Genomic DNA, 15,705 nt, shown 5'->3' on the forward strand with positions numbered 1-15,705 from the left:
CCAGTAGCTAGCAGCGAATGGGCAAGAGTCATGGTATAGCCTAGTATGCATCTAGTTCATGAGGTAGGGACTCAGGATGGATCGCCTCCCCCCACTCCAATATGACCCGGAGTCCCCATTCATCAGGCTCTCTGAGGATGACACGAACCAGGTGATCAGATATGATTTATTGGGACTATACATACAAGATACCTGGATCACAACACATGAGCCACTCTCACACAAACGGCAATACTACATGGATACTTTCATGAGGTTTCCAGTGGATGGTTTCATACTGGAGCCAGATATCTTGACATATACATGTCACATGCCATGTGGATTGCACTGGGCCAATTGTGGGTGTCATTGCACCGCCTCAGGATAGAGACAGGGAGAGCCATACAATAACTCATGAGAAGAGGATATGCACCATGTGCCAGCAGGAGGTCGAGTCAAAGGAGCACTTCATATGCAGATGCAACGTATATTATGAGATTCGAGGGAGGTTCCACTGTCTCTTCACAGAGCGGTTTGGACCCTTGTCTAGGATCATGGATTACCCAGATCAATGGTGCATTGGCCTCTTCCTACTAGAGCTTCATCGCCACAGAGACTCACTTATTAGGGAGTCGAAACCCCATGGGTGACACCCACCCCGGCCCCAGGCGACCATCACTCAGTTCTTCCGACCACGAGAGGATGCCCCACCAGCTATGGATGACATAGCCACAGCCTCATCGAGCCACGCATTCTTGAGTGCCCGACCCCCCGCCATACCCCACTCTGGCGTGACACTAGACCAAGCCACAGCCCGACACCCCAAACTCCCTGGACCTTGCCAGCAACACAGACATCAGCCCCAGCTTGAGGAGATCTTGGAGAGACACAGAGCCACCTTCCCACGCCTGGCAGCGAATCTGCAGAGCCTTCTACAGACTAACCCCATGCTCGATATCCTTGATGCGGCCCCCCCCCCCCCCCCCCCTACCTATCGGGAGGTTAGCTCCAAAGGTTGTATGATGATGGTCCCACTTCGTATCATATCGCTCACATTTGATGTTCTCAGCTCATAGCTCTAGTCTTTGTTTTCTTTTGTACCATGATGAGATTACATGGACACTATCGTATCACTTTTGGTCCCATAGACCCACTGGGTCTTTTGAAGACATTTAATATAACTTTCTTTCTCTCTCTCTTACAAGGACCATTTTCTTCGCTTGACAAAGGACGGCTTCATCACACGCCCGCGCTACATGGACACACGTCTGCCATTTGAGGTGCGATGTGCGATTGGACAGATTCGCACCTCATCCCATCAATTGAGAGTGGAGACAACAAGATATGGGCCGAAGGAAGCTACACCAAAGGACAGGATATATCAACTTTTTCAACTAGAGGCTGAGACACAGCCCCACTATGTATGCAAATGCCCAATATACCATGAGATTAACAGCACCAACCCCTCCTATTGCTCCACCCTCTCGCCGCCACCCCTGGCGGAGCTTGTGTGATAGCTCCACCAGCCGGGCTGGGCTGAGCCGGTTGCTCCTCCAACTGGGCGCTGCTCAAGTCTCCTCCTCGCCCATATTTTTTGCGCCTCTGTTGAGATCTCCTCTCTCCTCACTGCTCGCATTGCCCTCTCTACCTCTGCCGCAATTGTTGTTGCGCGCTCTTTGAAGTCTCCTTGCCATCACCTGGTATTGCTCGCTCACGCTACATTGTTGCTGTGCTGCTGCACCTACGCCTTTCTAACCTGCTGATGCACACTGCAGCACCTTGCGCACTTTGTGCTCCCGCACCTGGCACCACTACTTCCGCTCCCGCTTGCTAGATTGCATTGGTTGACTCGATTATAATTTGCATGTATATGAAGAGAGGTTGATGCACGTACCTCTTCACGTCTGAAAGTTTAATAATCCTTAAGTCACTTGTAAATGTCCATACATTGAAACTTGAATAAAATCCTAACTAATGAGAGTGTCCTATGAATCCTATATATCATTATAAAGCTCCTAAAGAGTGCCACATCTCTCCATAGCTGATCTGCAAATTTGAGGATAAATGAGCATTATTCAAATCTCCCCTTAATGATCCGCTTACTCTCCCCCTTAAAATCTCCCCCTTAATGATACTGCAAATTTGAGGATAAATGAGCATTATATCCATCAAATCTCCCCCTTAATGATCAGCTGGTTGCTCCTCCAACTGGGCGAACCTAGGGGGGAAAGAGTGCAACTGAGCCGCCCACTCCCTGGACCAAGCTCCGCCTAAGCTGACCTTTCCAGACCAGGGATATTTGCACCTTCTCAAGTCTCCTCGCCCATATTTCTTGCACCTCTGTTGAGGTCTCCTCTCTCCTCACTGCTCGCATTGCCCTCTCTACCTCTGCCGCAATTGCTGTTGCGCGCTCTTTGAAGTGTCTCCTCGCCATCACTTGGTACTGCTCGCTCACGCTACATTGTTGCTGTGCCGCTGCACCTATGCCTTGCTAACCTGCTGATGCACACTGCAGCACCTTGCACACTTCGTGCTCCCGCACCTGGTGCCACTACTTCTGCTTCCGCTTGCTACTGGCCTCACATCAACCAAATGCCTCTGCTGCCCACTCACTGGCCGCTGGGCCGCAGCCACCTACTGGCTGCCCCACCTACTTCAAGATGGATCAGGCCACTACATCAAACACACATCTCATGGTCAGGTTCTACTATCTAAATCCGATTACTGCTTGAACACTTAGCCAGCATTAAACCTTCAATATTGCCATTAGAATCGACAAAAACAAAGCACCATACATTGCATTGATTGACTAGATTATAATTTGCATGTATATGAAGAGAGGTTGATGCACGTACCTCTTCATGTCTGAAAGTTTAATAATCCTTAAGTCACTTGTAAATGTCCATGCATAAAACTTGAATAAACTCCTAATAACTAATGAGAATGTCTTATGCATCCTATATATCATTATGAAGCTCCTAACGAGTGCCACATCTCTCCATAGCTGATCTGCAAATTTGAGGATAAATGAGCATTATATCCATCAAATCTCCCCCTTAATGATCAGCTTACTCTCTCTGACACACATCATGTCTCTAAAGAACTCAAACTTAGCTTTTCCGAGTGGCCACTTGATCATCTGTAGAACAATAAACCAATTCCACCTCTTTTGCATGCACTCTCACATGAACAAAATGATAATGAACTTTAATATGGTTTGTGCGAGCATGAAATACTAGATTCTTTGCAATCTAGATACAACTTTGATTGTCACAATGAATAGGTGTTGGTCCATTCTGAGTGAACATCAATTCGCCAAGTAATCTTCTCAACCATATGCATTCACATACAACATTCTTTGCTGAAATATATTCAATCTCTATTGAAGATAATGCCACAGTTGATTGCTTCCTACTTTTGCATGAAATAGCACTCGAACCTAGTGAAAAGATATAAGTTGAAATTGACTTTCTATCATCCACATCTGCTAACCAATCGGCATCACAATATCCTAACAAAACAAGATTAAATGTGGAAACATATTCACGCCCAAAATTATATGTGCCTCTTAAGGACCTCAACACACGCTTGGCTGCTCACCAATGAGGTTCAGCCATGTGTTGACTAAGCTTGCCCACCGCATAAGCAATATCTAGCCAAGTGATAGTCACATAAATGAGACTCCCAACAATAAGCTATCTGTATAATGTTACATCAGCATCTACTTCATGGTTGAATGCTGAATTTTTCAGATTTGGCTCCATAGGTGTTGCAATGGGCTTGCAATTATCCATATCAAACTTTTCGAACAGCTCATTCACATATTTGGATTGAGTAAGAAATAAACTGTTGTGTTGTCTCCATACTTCAATACTAAGAAAGTAATGTACTGATACCAAATCCTTCATGTCGAACTCATTGCCAGAACCAGACCCAATCAGGGTCTACCCCGGGAGCCTCTGGCTGTAGTAGGAACTCACACAATGAACCTCGCCTTATTCCAAACCAGATAGCTCAACCCGGCAAGAGGGGTGGTAAGTTCAATCCCGAGGACCACAAGAAATATAAGAAGGATGGGCAATGTTGTCTTGTGTCATACAAAAGGACATACTTTTAAGGCATGCCCTAAGAAGACCCCTGCGCAAACCACCATCCTGGCCATGACAGCTACTGTGGTGAGCCAATCTCCCACACCGACCCCCCAGGTTACCGCTAGTCCTCCAGTTCCCACACCTATGGTTAGCGCCATTGTCAGTCGGGAGATTGAAGATAAGTAGAAGGGAAACCATGACCAAGAGTATGCACAAAATGAGTTGCTCAAGACATTTGGCTACATAGGTGGCCAAAGAGTCGTTATCGTGTTTGACAGCAGCAGTACAAAGGGCGTGGTCACGGAACACACTGCTCAGCGAACTCATTTCCCGTTGACCTCAATAGATAGGCACTTGTGGAGGGATTTAGCACATGCATGACAACGAGCGTCAAGTTTAAAGCCCTTCGTGCTAAATTAATAATCCAAGGCACACAATTTGTGCGAGATTTCATGGTTGCCCCTCTTGTAGGTGTAGACATTATCTTGGGATCCACTGGTTTCACAAGTTTACCCCAGACGTTGACTGGGAGCAGCACACGTTCCGGATGACCCGAAATGTGTCCGAGGCTCTCATGATCATTAAATGTGAGCCAAGGAAACTTAACTTTCAAGTCATTAGCCATATCCAAGCTAAACGAGAGATTCAGAAAGGTGCACAATGTGTGGTCATCTATGTTCAGACCACCCAGATGGTTACTAGTGCTTCTGAGAAATACAAGGCCCTCCATGACCGCTTCTAGAAGATCTTTCCATAGGCTTAACAAGCATGGTCTTTGTGAAAGATTCAAAGGTCAAGTCCTACCCGGGACAAAGATAGCCTACATCGACATACCAAAACAAACCCCCCCCCCCACCCCCAAAAAAAAAAAAAAAAAAAAAAAAAAACCGCGCCTAAAGCAAGAGTAAAAAGGGAACGATGGAGAGGAGCCTTGTATAGAAACAAGGCATTACAAAATCCAAAAAGATCCAATAACTCAGATTTTCAGGGACTACCCGGGCAAAGAACCCATGACTCAAAAAAGGGGACTAGAAAGCCCAATCATAATCTTCCTCCTTAACAGAGATTTGTCATGACAATGAGGGCCTTGTCTGATGTTGAAGCTGATGGTTCAGCTTCTTCACTTTCTAGTTCTAGCATCAGATTCACATGATCCTTTGATTGCTCTTTGGCCATCTTCAAACAGTTTTAGAAACCATGGTGCTAGGCCCAGGGGGGAGTGAGTGTGGAAGGAAGAGATGGAGAGATCAAGTCGTGGTGTGTGGGAGCATAGACATGGATGAAAGAAAGAGAGAGAGAGAGAGAGAGAGAGAGAGAGAGAGAGAGAGAGAGATGGGACAGCACACAAGAGAGCAAGATTGCACAACACAATGATAATGAATTATATGAATACTTCCACCATGTACATTGCTTTTATAGGCACCAAGGCCTTATCTTTTGGGTGTTCACACCACTAAGGACACTTGACCAGACTCCACACTAACTCCGAAATACCCAACATGGTAGTGGGCACAGCTAGTTCTATTGCTACCCAAGATCAAGAATTAAAATGACCATGGCAGCGTAGGAGGTTTGGCTTGCGTCTTCTTCAATGGATGAGGCATTAACTGGTTGCCTCCATGTTTTTGGTAAACCCTTGTACCTGTAACCTACCTAGGTTCACAACAAGAGGCAATGCCATGCTCTAATACCAATTTAATGGAATGGATTCAGCAATTAAATTGTTGATTGAACAATTAGCACAACTTAGAATCACAATATTGCATCACAATTAATAAGAATGTAAACTACAACATGGATTAATTTACCACTGCTTGGACTTGGATTGCTTAAATAGCCCTCGTATAGAATGTTAAGGGTCTTGACCCTTGGGATATTCACACAACTCTTCATATCCCTTATCACATATAATGATCATCATAGTTGAACCTTAGTCTATAAACCATTCAATGTTACACCCTAACTAATGAGCATGTCCTAGGTGCTAATAAGTGAACGTTATCCTTCATTCTTCATGCTTCCCTCTCACGCTTCCCTGCATGCCTTCTATGAAATCCCCACAGCAAAATATCAACCTCTTCATGTGAAGGGTCTTGACCCTCAGGATATACACACAACCCTTCATATCGCTTATCACATATAATGATCATCATACTTGTACCTTAGTCTATCAACCATTCAATGTTACACCCTAACTAATGAGAATGTGCTAGGTGCTAACAAGTCAATATTATCCTTCATTCTTCACGCTTCCTTCCATGCCTGCTATGAATTCCCCAAAGAAAAATACCAACCTCTTCATTAACCTCAAAAGTAAAACAAAAGTACTAGCCTGTACTTCGCCAGCCATTACCACCATGCAAAATTGCTCTCGTGCAAAGGCATTTAAAACATCAACATGAACATAGACCCAAAGAACACCAAAACCATGTCCTGTATCACATCCTTCACCTCAACTAAAAAATAATCCCAAACTTATCACATCAAAAGCATTGAATGGCACGAAAGCATCAAACCATATAAACAATCCTACTCCATCACCAGCAATAAAATGAAAAATTCACATTGTGGGTATAAAATCCTTCTTTTTAAATATGCAGGCACATTGCTTGGATAGCAAAAAGCATATAAAGGAGTTTGTTCTGAGCCAGAATATCAAAAACTTTGGTCCATTATAATAGATTAAAAAGTGAAGATCATTGTATTAGATCAAGAAGGCAGTTACATTAAGCTTACATTTTCCTTTATCTTCTGAATGTGTCTCCTAAACTCCACCATACAACCTTTACCATGATGCTTTTGAGTAGGACTTTTTAAACCTAAGTGACCGATTCTCTCTTTTGCCCTTGCCACAGCATATTCCACCTAGCATTAAAACATGATCACACAGAAATTGTTTCAACTTAACAAACCAGAAAATTAATAAGAACCATCATGACCAGAGGTAGGACACAAGCACTGAAATTTAACAATGCAATAGTCTTAAGAACAATTAAAAAGTTTTTTCCCCCCCTAAATAACATATTCTTCTATTAGTAGAAAGAAGTACAACTGGATGCGAGCTCCCCGTACTGCTGAACTGTGCACCCCTATATGTGTGCCCTTCACCCGTCTCCCTTCTCCTCACCGCCCTCTATTCAACACCCTCCATCCTCCCCACTAGGCCCCCTCCCATTTCACCCTCCCTCCCACCCGTTTTCCTTCTGCCCTCATGCGACGTCTCCCCGCCCCCACCCCCCGACCCTCCCTCTTTATGTGCCCTTCCACCTCTACCCAGCCCTCTTCTCCCCTTCTCATTCCGCCTCCCTTGGCATTCCAAGTTCTGCCCTTGCTCCTCCGCCTGCCTTTCTCTCTCCCGCCCCACCCTGTTGCCCTGTTTAGCTGCCCAGCCTCCTCTTCTGCCACCCGTCCTCTGCACTGCCCTTTCCTCTGCATTGCTCAAAGTACAGATTACTCTTAATCAAGGTTCAAGTCAGCCTTTTCTCCTGATTAGCATCATGGCTAATCAATCCCCTCTGGCCAGGCAAACCATCCAGTTCTCTCAAGACAAGCTTGCGACCCTCTTCACCGAAATTGAGAAAGACTGCAAGATGACACTCATTGGGAAATATTTGGCTCTCACCCCTCCCGTATCAAGACCCGTGACTGGGTATTGGCAGCATTGCCTTCCGAGTTCACACTTCATTTTAAAGATGTAAGGCTACTTGGGAGAGGATTCTTCCAAGTAGACTTTGATGCAAAGGAGACAGACTCAAAAGTGCCAAAGGGCAGTCCTTTCCCTTTGGGCCCAAGGAAGAATTTCTTCCTACCCTACACCAACTACTTCAACCCTGACGAAGAAGACCAGAACCGTTACCCTATGACACTAAGCTTTCAAGGTCTCCCTCATGCTTATTGGCCATTGTTGAGGGCCATTGGGGCAGCCTTTGGGCTAGTCCTACAGGTGCCCACCATCCCAGCTTTTCCTACTTCTACTGTTCAAGTAGTCACTGCCTCGGCTGATACTATTCCCAGGGTTATGGTGCTGCCTCGTGACCGTTGATCACCTTCGTCAGCTTATTTGGGACTTCCTTTGGTCAGGATAAGATGGCATTGTACACACCAGCACGAGAGTAGCTTGGGATACCATTATTATGCCTACACAAGAGGGAAGATTGAACATCATTGACCCTGAGGTGTAATGTAAGGCTTTACTCTATAAGCTGGTTGCCAGAGGATTTCTTCCTGGCACTGAGCCTTGGAAGGACTTTCTTCTACAGCAACAGATTACGAGGTGCACTTTGATTAGGGGAGGTGATTGGATTTACAGCCCACGTTTTATCTTCTCACATGCAAAGCACCGACACCACCTTGGTGAGATCTCTTCTACGAGCCTAGGATTGCATGAGGAGCTTCAACTTCTTTGTTCATATTCCTCCACTGTCAATTGAGGAGGCTAACACGCAGCCTATTGTGTGGAATGACTTGATTTTGGATGAATATAATAGACCTCTTGGGGCAGCCATGCATATACCTTGACGATTCTTCTCCCCTCAATGTTGGATTGGAAGAGGCTCATGAGTCTCACATAGGATGAGAGAATGATTCACACCAACAATTGAGAGGCACTAGTCAGAGAATTATGCAGATGAATGTAGCCATACCCAACCACTAGATCACAGGGAACTTTGTAGAAGGGCCTCCTCACTTATGGTTTGGGGTGTTTTCAAAAACAAGGGTACTGCTTCAGGTCATGTGTCTTCCCACTTCGAGTGAGGACGGTGTCCCAGTTTTTTACTCCATTCAGGATAAATGGAGGATGTAATTGAGGGTTCAGTGGTCCGACTGTAGCCACCAAGGGTGCCCACACTGACTGTCCACAGCATTAGTGTGACAGTGTCACACCGCCACACTGCAACAACGTGACAATGTCACACTGCCACACCGTCATAGTGAGTCAATGGAGGCGCCAAGCATTTGGGACCATCAAAAGCGGAGACGCAACACCACAACTAACACAAAGAGGTGCACGCAGCAGCATTCAAGGCTCCAACGGCACTGACAGCACCGACTGACACTCCAACGGCACCTCCTAGAGATAGGAGATTCTACCAAAGGCTATGCTACCACCTCAAGGCATCCACCAAAGATAGGCGATGTCACCAACTCGGCCTCAGGCATATATGGTCTCTCGACTCACCTTGAAGGACATCCCTTATCCCATCTTAGAAGACATCCTTTATCCTTCATCCCTCACTATCACCTGAAGGACATCCTTCATGCTCATCCTTCATATGTTCTACAGTCACTTGCCATCAGCTTGAGCTATGTCGTCCTCTTCACTGTGACCTAAACTTCTATGCACCAAACTTGGCAGCAGAGCCACTTTTTGGAGCACGTTCCGTCAATCCCTCCTGCAAGCCGACTTCTGGTGCATGGTCGGTGGTTTTAACATGTTAGAGAAGGCGAAGAACAGACTCGAAGATGGCATGTCACACGGTCGTTCCAAACGTAGTGAACGATACATTTAGTACATTTGGAAAACGTGCTGAAAAGATTTCAAACATAGTGAACGTTGCTCCCGATATATATGTATACAAAATTTATAGTTTACTTATAAACTTTTGAAATATGAAGTTTGAAGATTCATCAATGAACATTAAAGCACTTACTAATACTATACAACCTTTAATTTCAATTTTGCACAACTTACAACTTACAAGTCACAAGTGACAATGGCAAAATGCAAATATCAAATAAAATAATTAAACAACGAACATAGATGAAAGTGAGATGGATCATGGATAAATCATAAATCCGAAATCATAAGACTGTAGACATATGTCATACATGATACCACAGAGAATATGATCTCAATTCTGATTCCTAGAGGCTAGGCACTTGAGCCCCTCAAACTAAGAGACTTGGCTTGACAAACAAAGCAAAGTCTAGACTAGTCACCAAAAAAAAAACTAGTAACTAAAACTATAATAGCAGCTAGCTACTCATCTAAGCCACAGATGATGACTCTGAAGAAACATCTCCATCCGTCAACATGTTGTCATCCGAGTCATAGTCAGGCTCTCTGACCACCGGCACTGTATGAATGGCATCACTCGTATCTATGGACCCCTCATCTAAGGGATAATCATTATCATCATCATGTGCTAGAGACTTGCGTTGCTGAGCTATCTGAGCACGGCCTCACCCTCGACCTCGCCCACCACGATGGCCCCGACCACCTGGACTGCTAGTAGAAGCTCCATGAGCATCAGCATTTACAATACTCATAGCTCGTGATCGAGCACGTGTAATCCTGCGATCTATGCTCTCAAGCTCTCTGTGGAGCTCTCGGTATATCTCATCCTGCTCGTCTCGCAACCGGTCCTCCTGAAGCTGAGCCTCCACATCACTAGTATGCGCAAGGAGCCTATCGAAGATAAAGGGATCCAGCTGCCACATGTGACATGGCACATAACACATATCAAGAGTCAATACTCAATGCTTAATGCTCATGAGCATTCATTCGGACTCAAGATTCAATGCTCATGAGGTTACACTAAGTTTAATAATAAACATTTCGAGTTGGCAAGTAATTTACCTCCTTGACACCAGTGGCTATCTTCAGTGGGCGCAACAGACGGAGGCTGGATCGACAAAACACCAACCCCTCTAACTGCTAAGTACTCAAGCGATTACGGATCTTGGTGTGCACAAGAGAGTATGCTATTCCGTTCGCATGCACCAGCAGAGCTACTCTGCACATGCCACATAGCACTGGCAAATGTCAAAAGACAAGATTACACATTGGCTACATTGTACAAACTAAGAACTTTAAGGTTACAAACATGATATAGCAATCTAAAGGCCACTTTCTGGACAGTTTTGGCCTGGTATCCATGGATGTCCCACCACGTAAGTGGTTTTGCCTGCCCTTGAACTGCTGAGGCACTCAACTTGCCAAAGGCAACTCCCACCCGATTGCGGTAGACGACCAACTCCTCATCGAAGGTCACCATGTCATCATAGCTAAGCACTTGTGACACATAGGCATCCTTCAGCAAATTGAGTTGCGTGTCTGTTTGGAGCTCGACCTTCTTGAACATCGAATGAAGTAACGCTGCAATCCCATGAATGGAACGATGCATGAAAGTCCATCGTGAGTCAACAATGGCCATCACCTCGCCACGTCTGACATTCCAAATTTCAAAATAGATATCCAATAGTAAGTACATCATATAACCAAAATTACAGCACGTACCATAAACCATATTACATAATAGATATACCTGGTAGGAGTGATAGTCGGCAAGGTGACTAATGACACCATCTCTCTCATCCGATGAAAATGATGATAGAGGAGCCCCAATGTAGAGCCCTCCATGTCGCTGAATCGGATGAAGACATACATGGGTTTGAGAAGCTTTGCTAAGCCCTCAATATCAAACCAAAAGGACTCATCCAACACTTTGCGTTGGATGAATCGAGTGGCCTCGCTGGTCGAATCACGCATCTCCCCCCATGCCGGTGATACCACTGAGACTCGAAGTGCATCCTGTACCTCATGTAGCTTGCTAAGCAAAAGATACATATAGGCAAATCGGGTCTTGGATGGCCGCACCATGTCCAAGTCTAAGTGGGATCGAAAGATAGATAATGCCTGGTGTTTCTTCTTGAAGAAGGTAGTGATGCATACGGCCTCATCCACAACCGGCTTCACCCATCGAAGCTTCCCTATGTCCTCCATCATGAGGTCCAAGCAGTTTGCAGCACATGGAGTCCACACAATGGATGGGAACTCTGCCTCAATCATCTCTCCCATGCTCTTGCAGTTGGACGCATTGTCCGTAATGACCTGCACCACATTCTCTAGGCCAATATCGATAATAGCATGCCTGATGTGCTAGAAGATGAATGTTGCAGTGATCCTCTCCCCTGCCTTGCCTGCATCCATTGAACGCAAGAAATATGTTCCCATGCAACTAGAAACAAGGATGTTGATGATATGTCTTCTCCGCACATCACTCCATCCATCTGAAATGATACTACAACCATGTGATGATCTTATCGGCTCTAGTGCATTCTCTATGCGCTGTTTCTCATCCTCTAGCATGGTTGTTCGCATCTTCTGGTAGTCTAATCCAGTCCAATTCTCACATGGACCTACATCAGAGACGGCTTTAATCATTCTCTTCCACTGATCTGTGCGAAGGACATTGAAAGAGATATTGCACTCAGTGAGAGTGCGCTCTATCGCTATCTCTGCCTTCCGCTGCCTCTCCTTCACCCACGAGGATTGGTTCAATGTACCACATAGAGTGGCCTAATGGTGTTGTCCTGCACTACCACATGCAATATCTTCCACATGAGACTGTCCATCATCTACTCTAGCCCTCTTTCGGCTAGGACTTGCACCTCAACCTGTGGATGGTCCTTCCACTAAACCTGACTGTGACATCTGTCCACCCACATATGACCATGCTGATCCCCCAACAACTGATGGGCCCATATGCGCAGGTGTATCTAGCTGCTCATCCTCAATGATGACTCTACTAGCCCTACCAAGTTGTAATCCGAGGAAGATCCATGGGTTCTCCCACCGAATCTCATCAACCGCCTCCTGTGGTGCATTTGCACATGGTCCAATGCCGCCTCCCATACTTGGCCAACATGATAAATAACACGAGTGGATGTGCTAGTAAATATTCCTCCACAAAAATATTTGCACTAGATTTTATTAACGTCTTCCAAAAGACCGAACTCGGCCTATGAGACAAATCAGTGTACCTGTGTGGGGTATCCTCTGTCATCCCAACAAAATGAAAAATTACTGAATTTAAAAAGCTGATTCTGGGTGTGCAATAAGTACAATGAGTGGGGGAGGTGATGGAGCTCTACTACTAGGAGAATGCAAAGCTATATGCATGGAGTATACAATCATGATATGCAACCTAGCTAGCTCCATCCTGTACCATACTGGGGGTATAGAATGGTATACATCAATGAAGGGGGTGCCACAGCTCCCTGAAGAACATGCCTGGGTTTGCTCTGAAGCGAGCCAGTCGCTCCGCACCCTCTCTGTGAAACTAAGCTCTGATCTCTGTCATCTCTCTCTGGTATAGGCGTGGTGTCCGAAAGTCAGGTGTCCTCTGTCTCCTGCGGGCTCTGAGTGTCTCTGCTCTCTGGAGAGTAATTCCCTGCCGTGTAGGGGCTGGGAGTGGGGTGGATCTCTGAAAAAATGTAGTAATCTGTGTCTGTCGTCCCCCCTCTGGAGCTGTCTGAGCCTGTAATGATGTCTCTCTGTGACGACGTATGTCTAGAATGAATCTCCAGAGTATGCGCTGGTCTGCTGCCTCAAAGATCTGGCGTAGGGAATGTGGCTCTCTGAATAAAATGGGATCTCTCTCTCATGGCTGTATATGCTCTGCATCTGCATACATAATGCTCCTCACTCTCCACCTCCTCTCTGCACAATCTGCATACCCTCTCCTCTCAGGGGATCCGTGCTGCTCTGCCAGTCTTGATCTCCAATTGATGTGATGAGACTCTAAGCTGACCAATAGCTACTCGGTAAAAAGCCCTCCATGTATGTAGGCCTCTCTATAAATCCATCATCAGTGATACTCATGAAGTGATCTCTGTAGTATAGCATGTTTGGTGGAAGAGTCTGTGTAGGTGATATCCATGTCTCTCGTGTATAGAGCTGCCATAGGTCCTGTCTCAATACTCTGTTCCTCTCACTATGAGAGAGACGGATATGTGGTGCATCCCTGTCATACTGGAATGGTGGTAGCTGATCCATGTCTAGGCCATGCTGTGAGAACCAATGTGTGACCTGTGCATACCATGATCCTCTGTCTCTTGCCTCAGCCAGCTGCCTAGATGCCTCAAAAGCTCTGTCTGATAATCTGTCCTATGGCATCTCTCTGAATCTGTCTAGCAAGCATATAGTCCGAAATATGGCCTCTACCATCATAGGAGGCGCAGCAAACTTTGCTCGGATAATGTCATGAGGTACTGACGGTTTGCTGCGTATCATGCGTGCCATCATGAGGGCCTGTGGTCTCTCTATCTGTGTCCACAATGGGTAGCAAGTCCTAGCGCCCATACCGCTGCTCCATACATCAGTGCCGGTGTGACTAATGTGTCAAATAGCCACCCTTTCATCCAAGGCTCCTGAAAATGCGCCTGGTGGCACTGTCTCTCTAGCATAGCCAATGCTGCATATCCTCGTGTCAATCTGGCTCTAGCTGCTGAACCCATGGTGAAGCGCGTGGCTGCTCTGCAGAGAAGGTAACCTCTAGGTACACGTATGATGTCACCACCTCCACCTGGCGTCCTGCCAAAGTGAATGTCAGCTGACTCCTGCCCTGTCTCGATGTATGAAAGACCATAACCTTGGTTTTCCCAAGGTTCACAGTAAGACCCCTCTGTGTGCAGAAATCATCGAGTGCATGTAGATGTTGCTGTAGACCTCCTGAAGACTCAGACACTAATACAATATCATCAGCATAAAGCATAATATGTACTGAGGTACTTGCTAGATCAACTCCATCTTCGCCTCCCCGTGTAATGAAGTCAGCCACCTCATCAATGTATAACCCAAATAGCGTGGCGGAAAGTGGGCATCCTTGCTTCACACCAATGGTGCTAGCAATAGTCTCGGACATACCTCTTGGGCATCTGACTCGCCCAAAAACCTGCTCATATAATGCATAGATGCCCCATGTCATATCTGTTGGTATGCCAAGAGACTGCAGGCGCTGAAAGAGCCTCTCTCGTGGTACTGTGTCAAATGCCTTGCGGAAATCCACAAAGCAGCAATAGAGCTTTCTCTTCCTCACTCTGGCCTGATCAATCATACATCTCAAAGTGAATACATGGTCAGTGGTAGAGAAAGCTCTCCTGAAGGCTGCCTGCCCTGATAAGCGTAAACCTGCTTGCTCAACATATAAGCTAAGCTCTTGCTCCAACACTGCACCATAGAGTTTGGCCAACACGTGCCTGTTTTGTGGATCGGCACAATGGTGTGCATCGTCCACTCCGCAGGCAAACCCTTTGCTAGTGCCCTGTTAAACAGGTGTGCAAGAAAAGAAGCCAAAGAATCTACTGCATATATGAGATGCGTAGGGAAGAGAGAGAAAGAGAGAAATGAAATGAAATGAAATGTTATATTAACGTCTTCAAAAGGCCATAAGACCTATGAGACCAAAAACTTACATCATGGTGGATCTGATACAATGTCTGGATTTAAAAAAAAACCAGAAAATGAAAAATAAAGATGATACTACTGGCACCTAGAAAATGAAACTGGAACTAGAAGGTAAACAGAAACCCTTATAGGATGTGAATATAGTGAAGGGGGGGGGGGGGGGGGGTACACTACGGAGGTGAGTGGAGTACAATGAGGGGATATAATATCATGTGGGACGGGGGGGTACACTATGGAGATGCCTCCATCTCATAATATGTGCCGCATCGGACGCTGGCGGATCTCCTCAATATCCTCTGTGGTCAGCACCCTGACTGGGTGTCCCGCATGTCTCGCAAGAATAATCCAAATCCGCCACTGCAACCTCCGTCTATGCTGGGATGCCCTCCTCCATAGTCGTGGGCGTCTTGCAGTAGGGGGGAGAGAGAGAGAGACTTGCAGTAG

The 15,705-nt window shown here is 45.9% G+C and overlaps 2 protein-coding genes across 7 annotated transcripts in view; both read right to left on the reverse strand.

Annotated features, from left to right (window-relative positions):
* Positions 1-15,705, reverse strand: part of LOC147630207 (uncharacterized) — a 159,592-nt gene that overhangs the window by 129,782 nt on the left and 14,105 nt on the right. For 5 of the 6 annotated variants that reach the window (XM_086811841.1, XM_086811839.1, XM_086811838.1 and 2 more), the window contains exon 2: positions 6,807-6,935. The exons of the other annotated variant lie outside the window; for it this stretch is intronic. In XM_086811841.1, coding sequence (XP_086667967.1) covers positions 6,807-6,935 — 129 coding nt within the window. The remainder of the gene's footprint in view (positions 1-6,806; positions 6,936-15,705) is intronic. 6 annotated transcript variants of the gene reach the window in all.
* LOC147630210 (uncharacterized) lies at positions 10,655-14,270 on the reverse strand. Its single transcript, XM_086811844.1, has 2 exons — positions 11,339-14,270; positions 10,655-11,240 (listed from the first exon to the last, which is right to left on the reverse strand). The coding sequence occupies exons 1-2, from the start codon at positions 11,869-11,871 to the stop codon at positions 10,850-10,852; spliced, it is 924 nt and encodes a 307-aa protein (XP_086667970.1). The 5' UTR covers positions 11,872-14,270; the 3' UTR covers positions 10,655-10,849.

This window comes from Cibotium barometz, chromosome 17 (assembly GCF_041138505.1).
Source record: "Cibotium barometz isolate CiBa-2024 chromosome 17, ASM4113850v1, whole genome shotgun sequence".
NCBI classification, from domain to species: domain Eukaryota; kingdom Viridiplantae; phylum Streptophyta; class Polypodiopsida; order Cyatheales; family Cibotiaceae; genus Cibotium; species Cibotium barometz.

What these genes read in the sequence shown, in the direction of transcription:
- LOC147630210 (XM_086811844.1), bottom strand. Translation starts at nt 11,871, where the DNA reads ATGGGAGAGATGATTGAGGCAGAGTTCCCATCCATTGTGTGGACTCCA. An exon ending in CCGACTATCACTCCTACCAG is followed by an intron (nt 11,241 to 11,338) that starts GTATATCTATTA and finishes TTGGAATGTCAG; the next exon opens with ACGTGGCGAGGTGATGGCCA.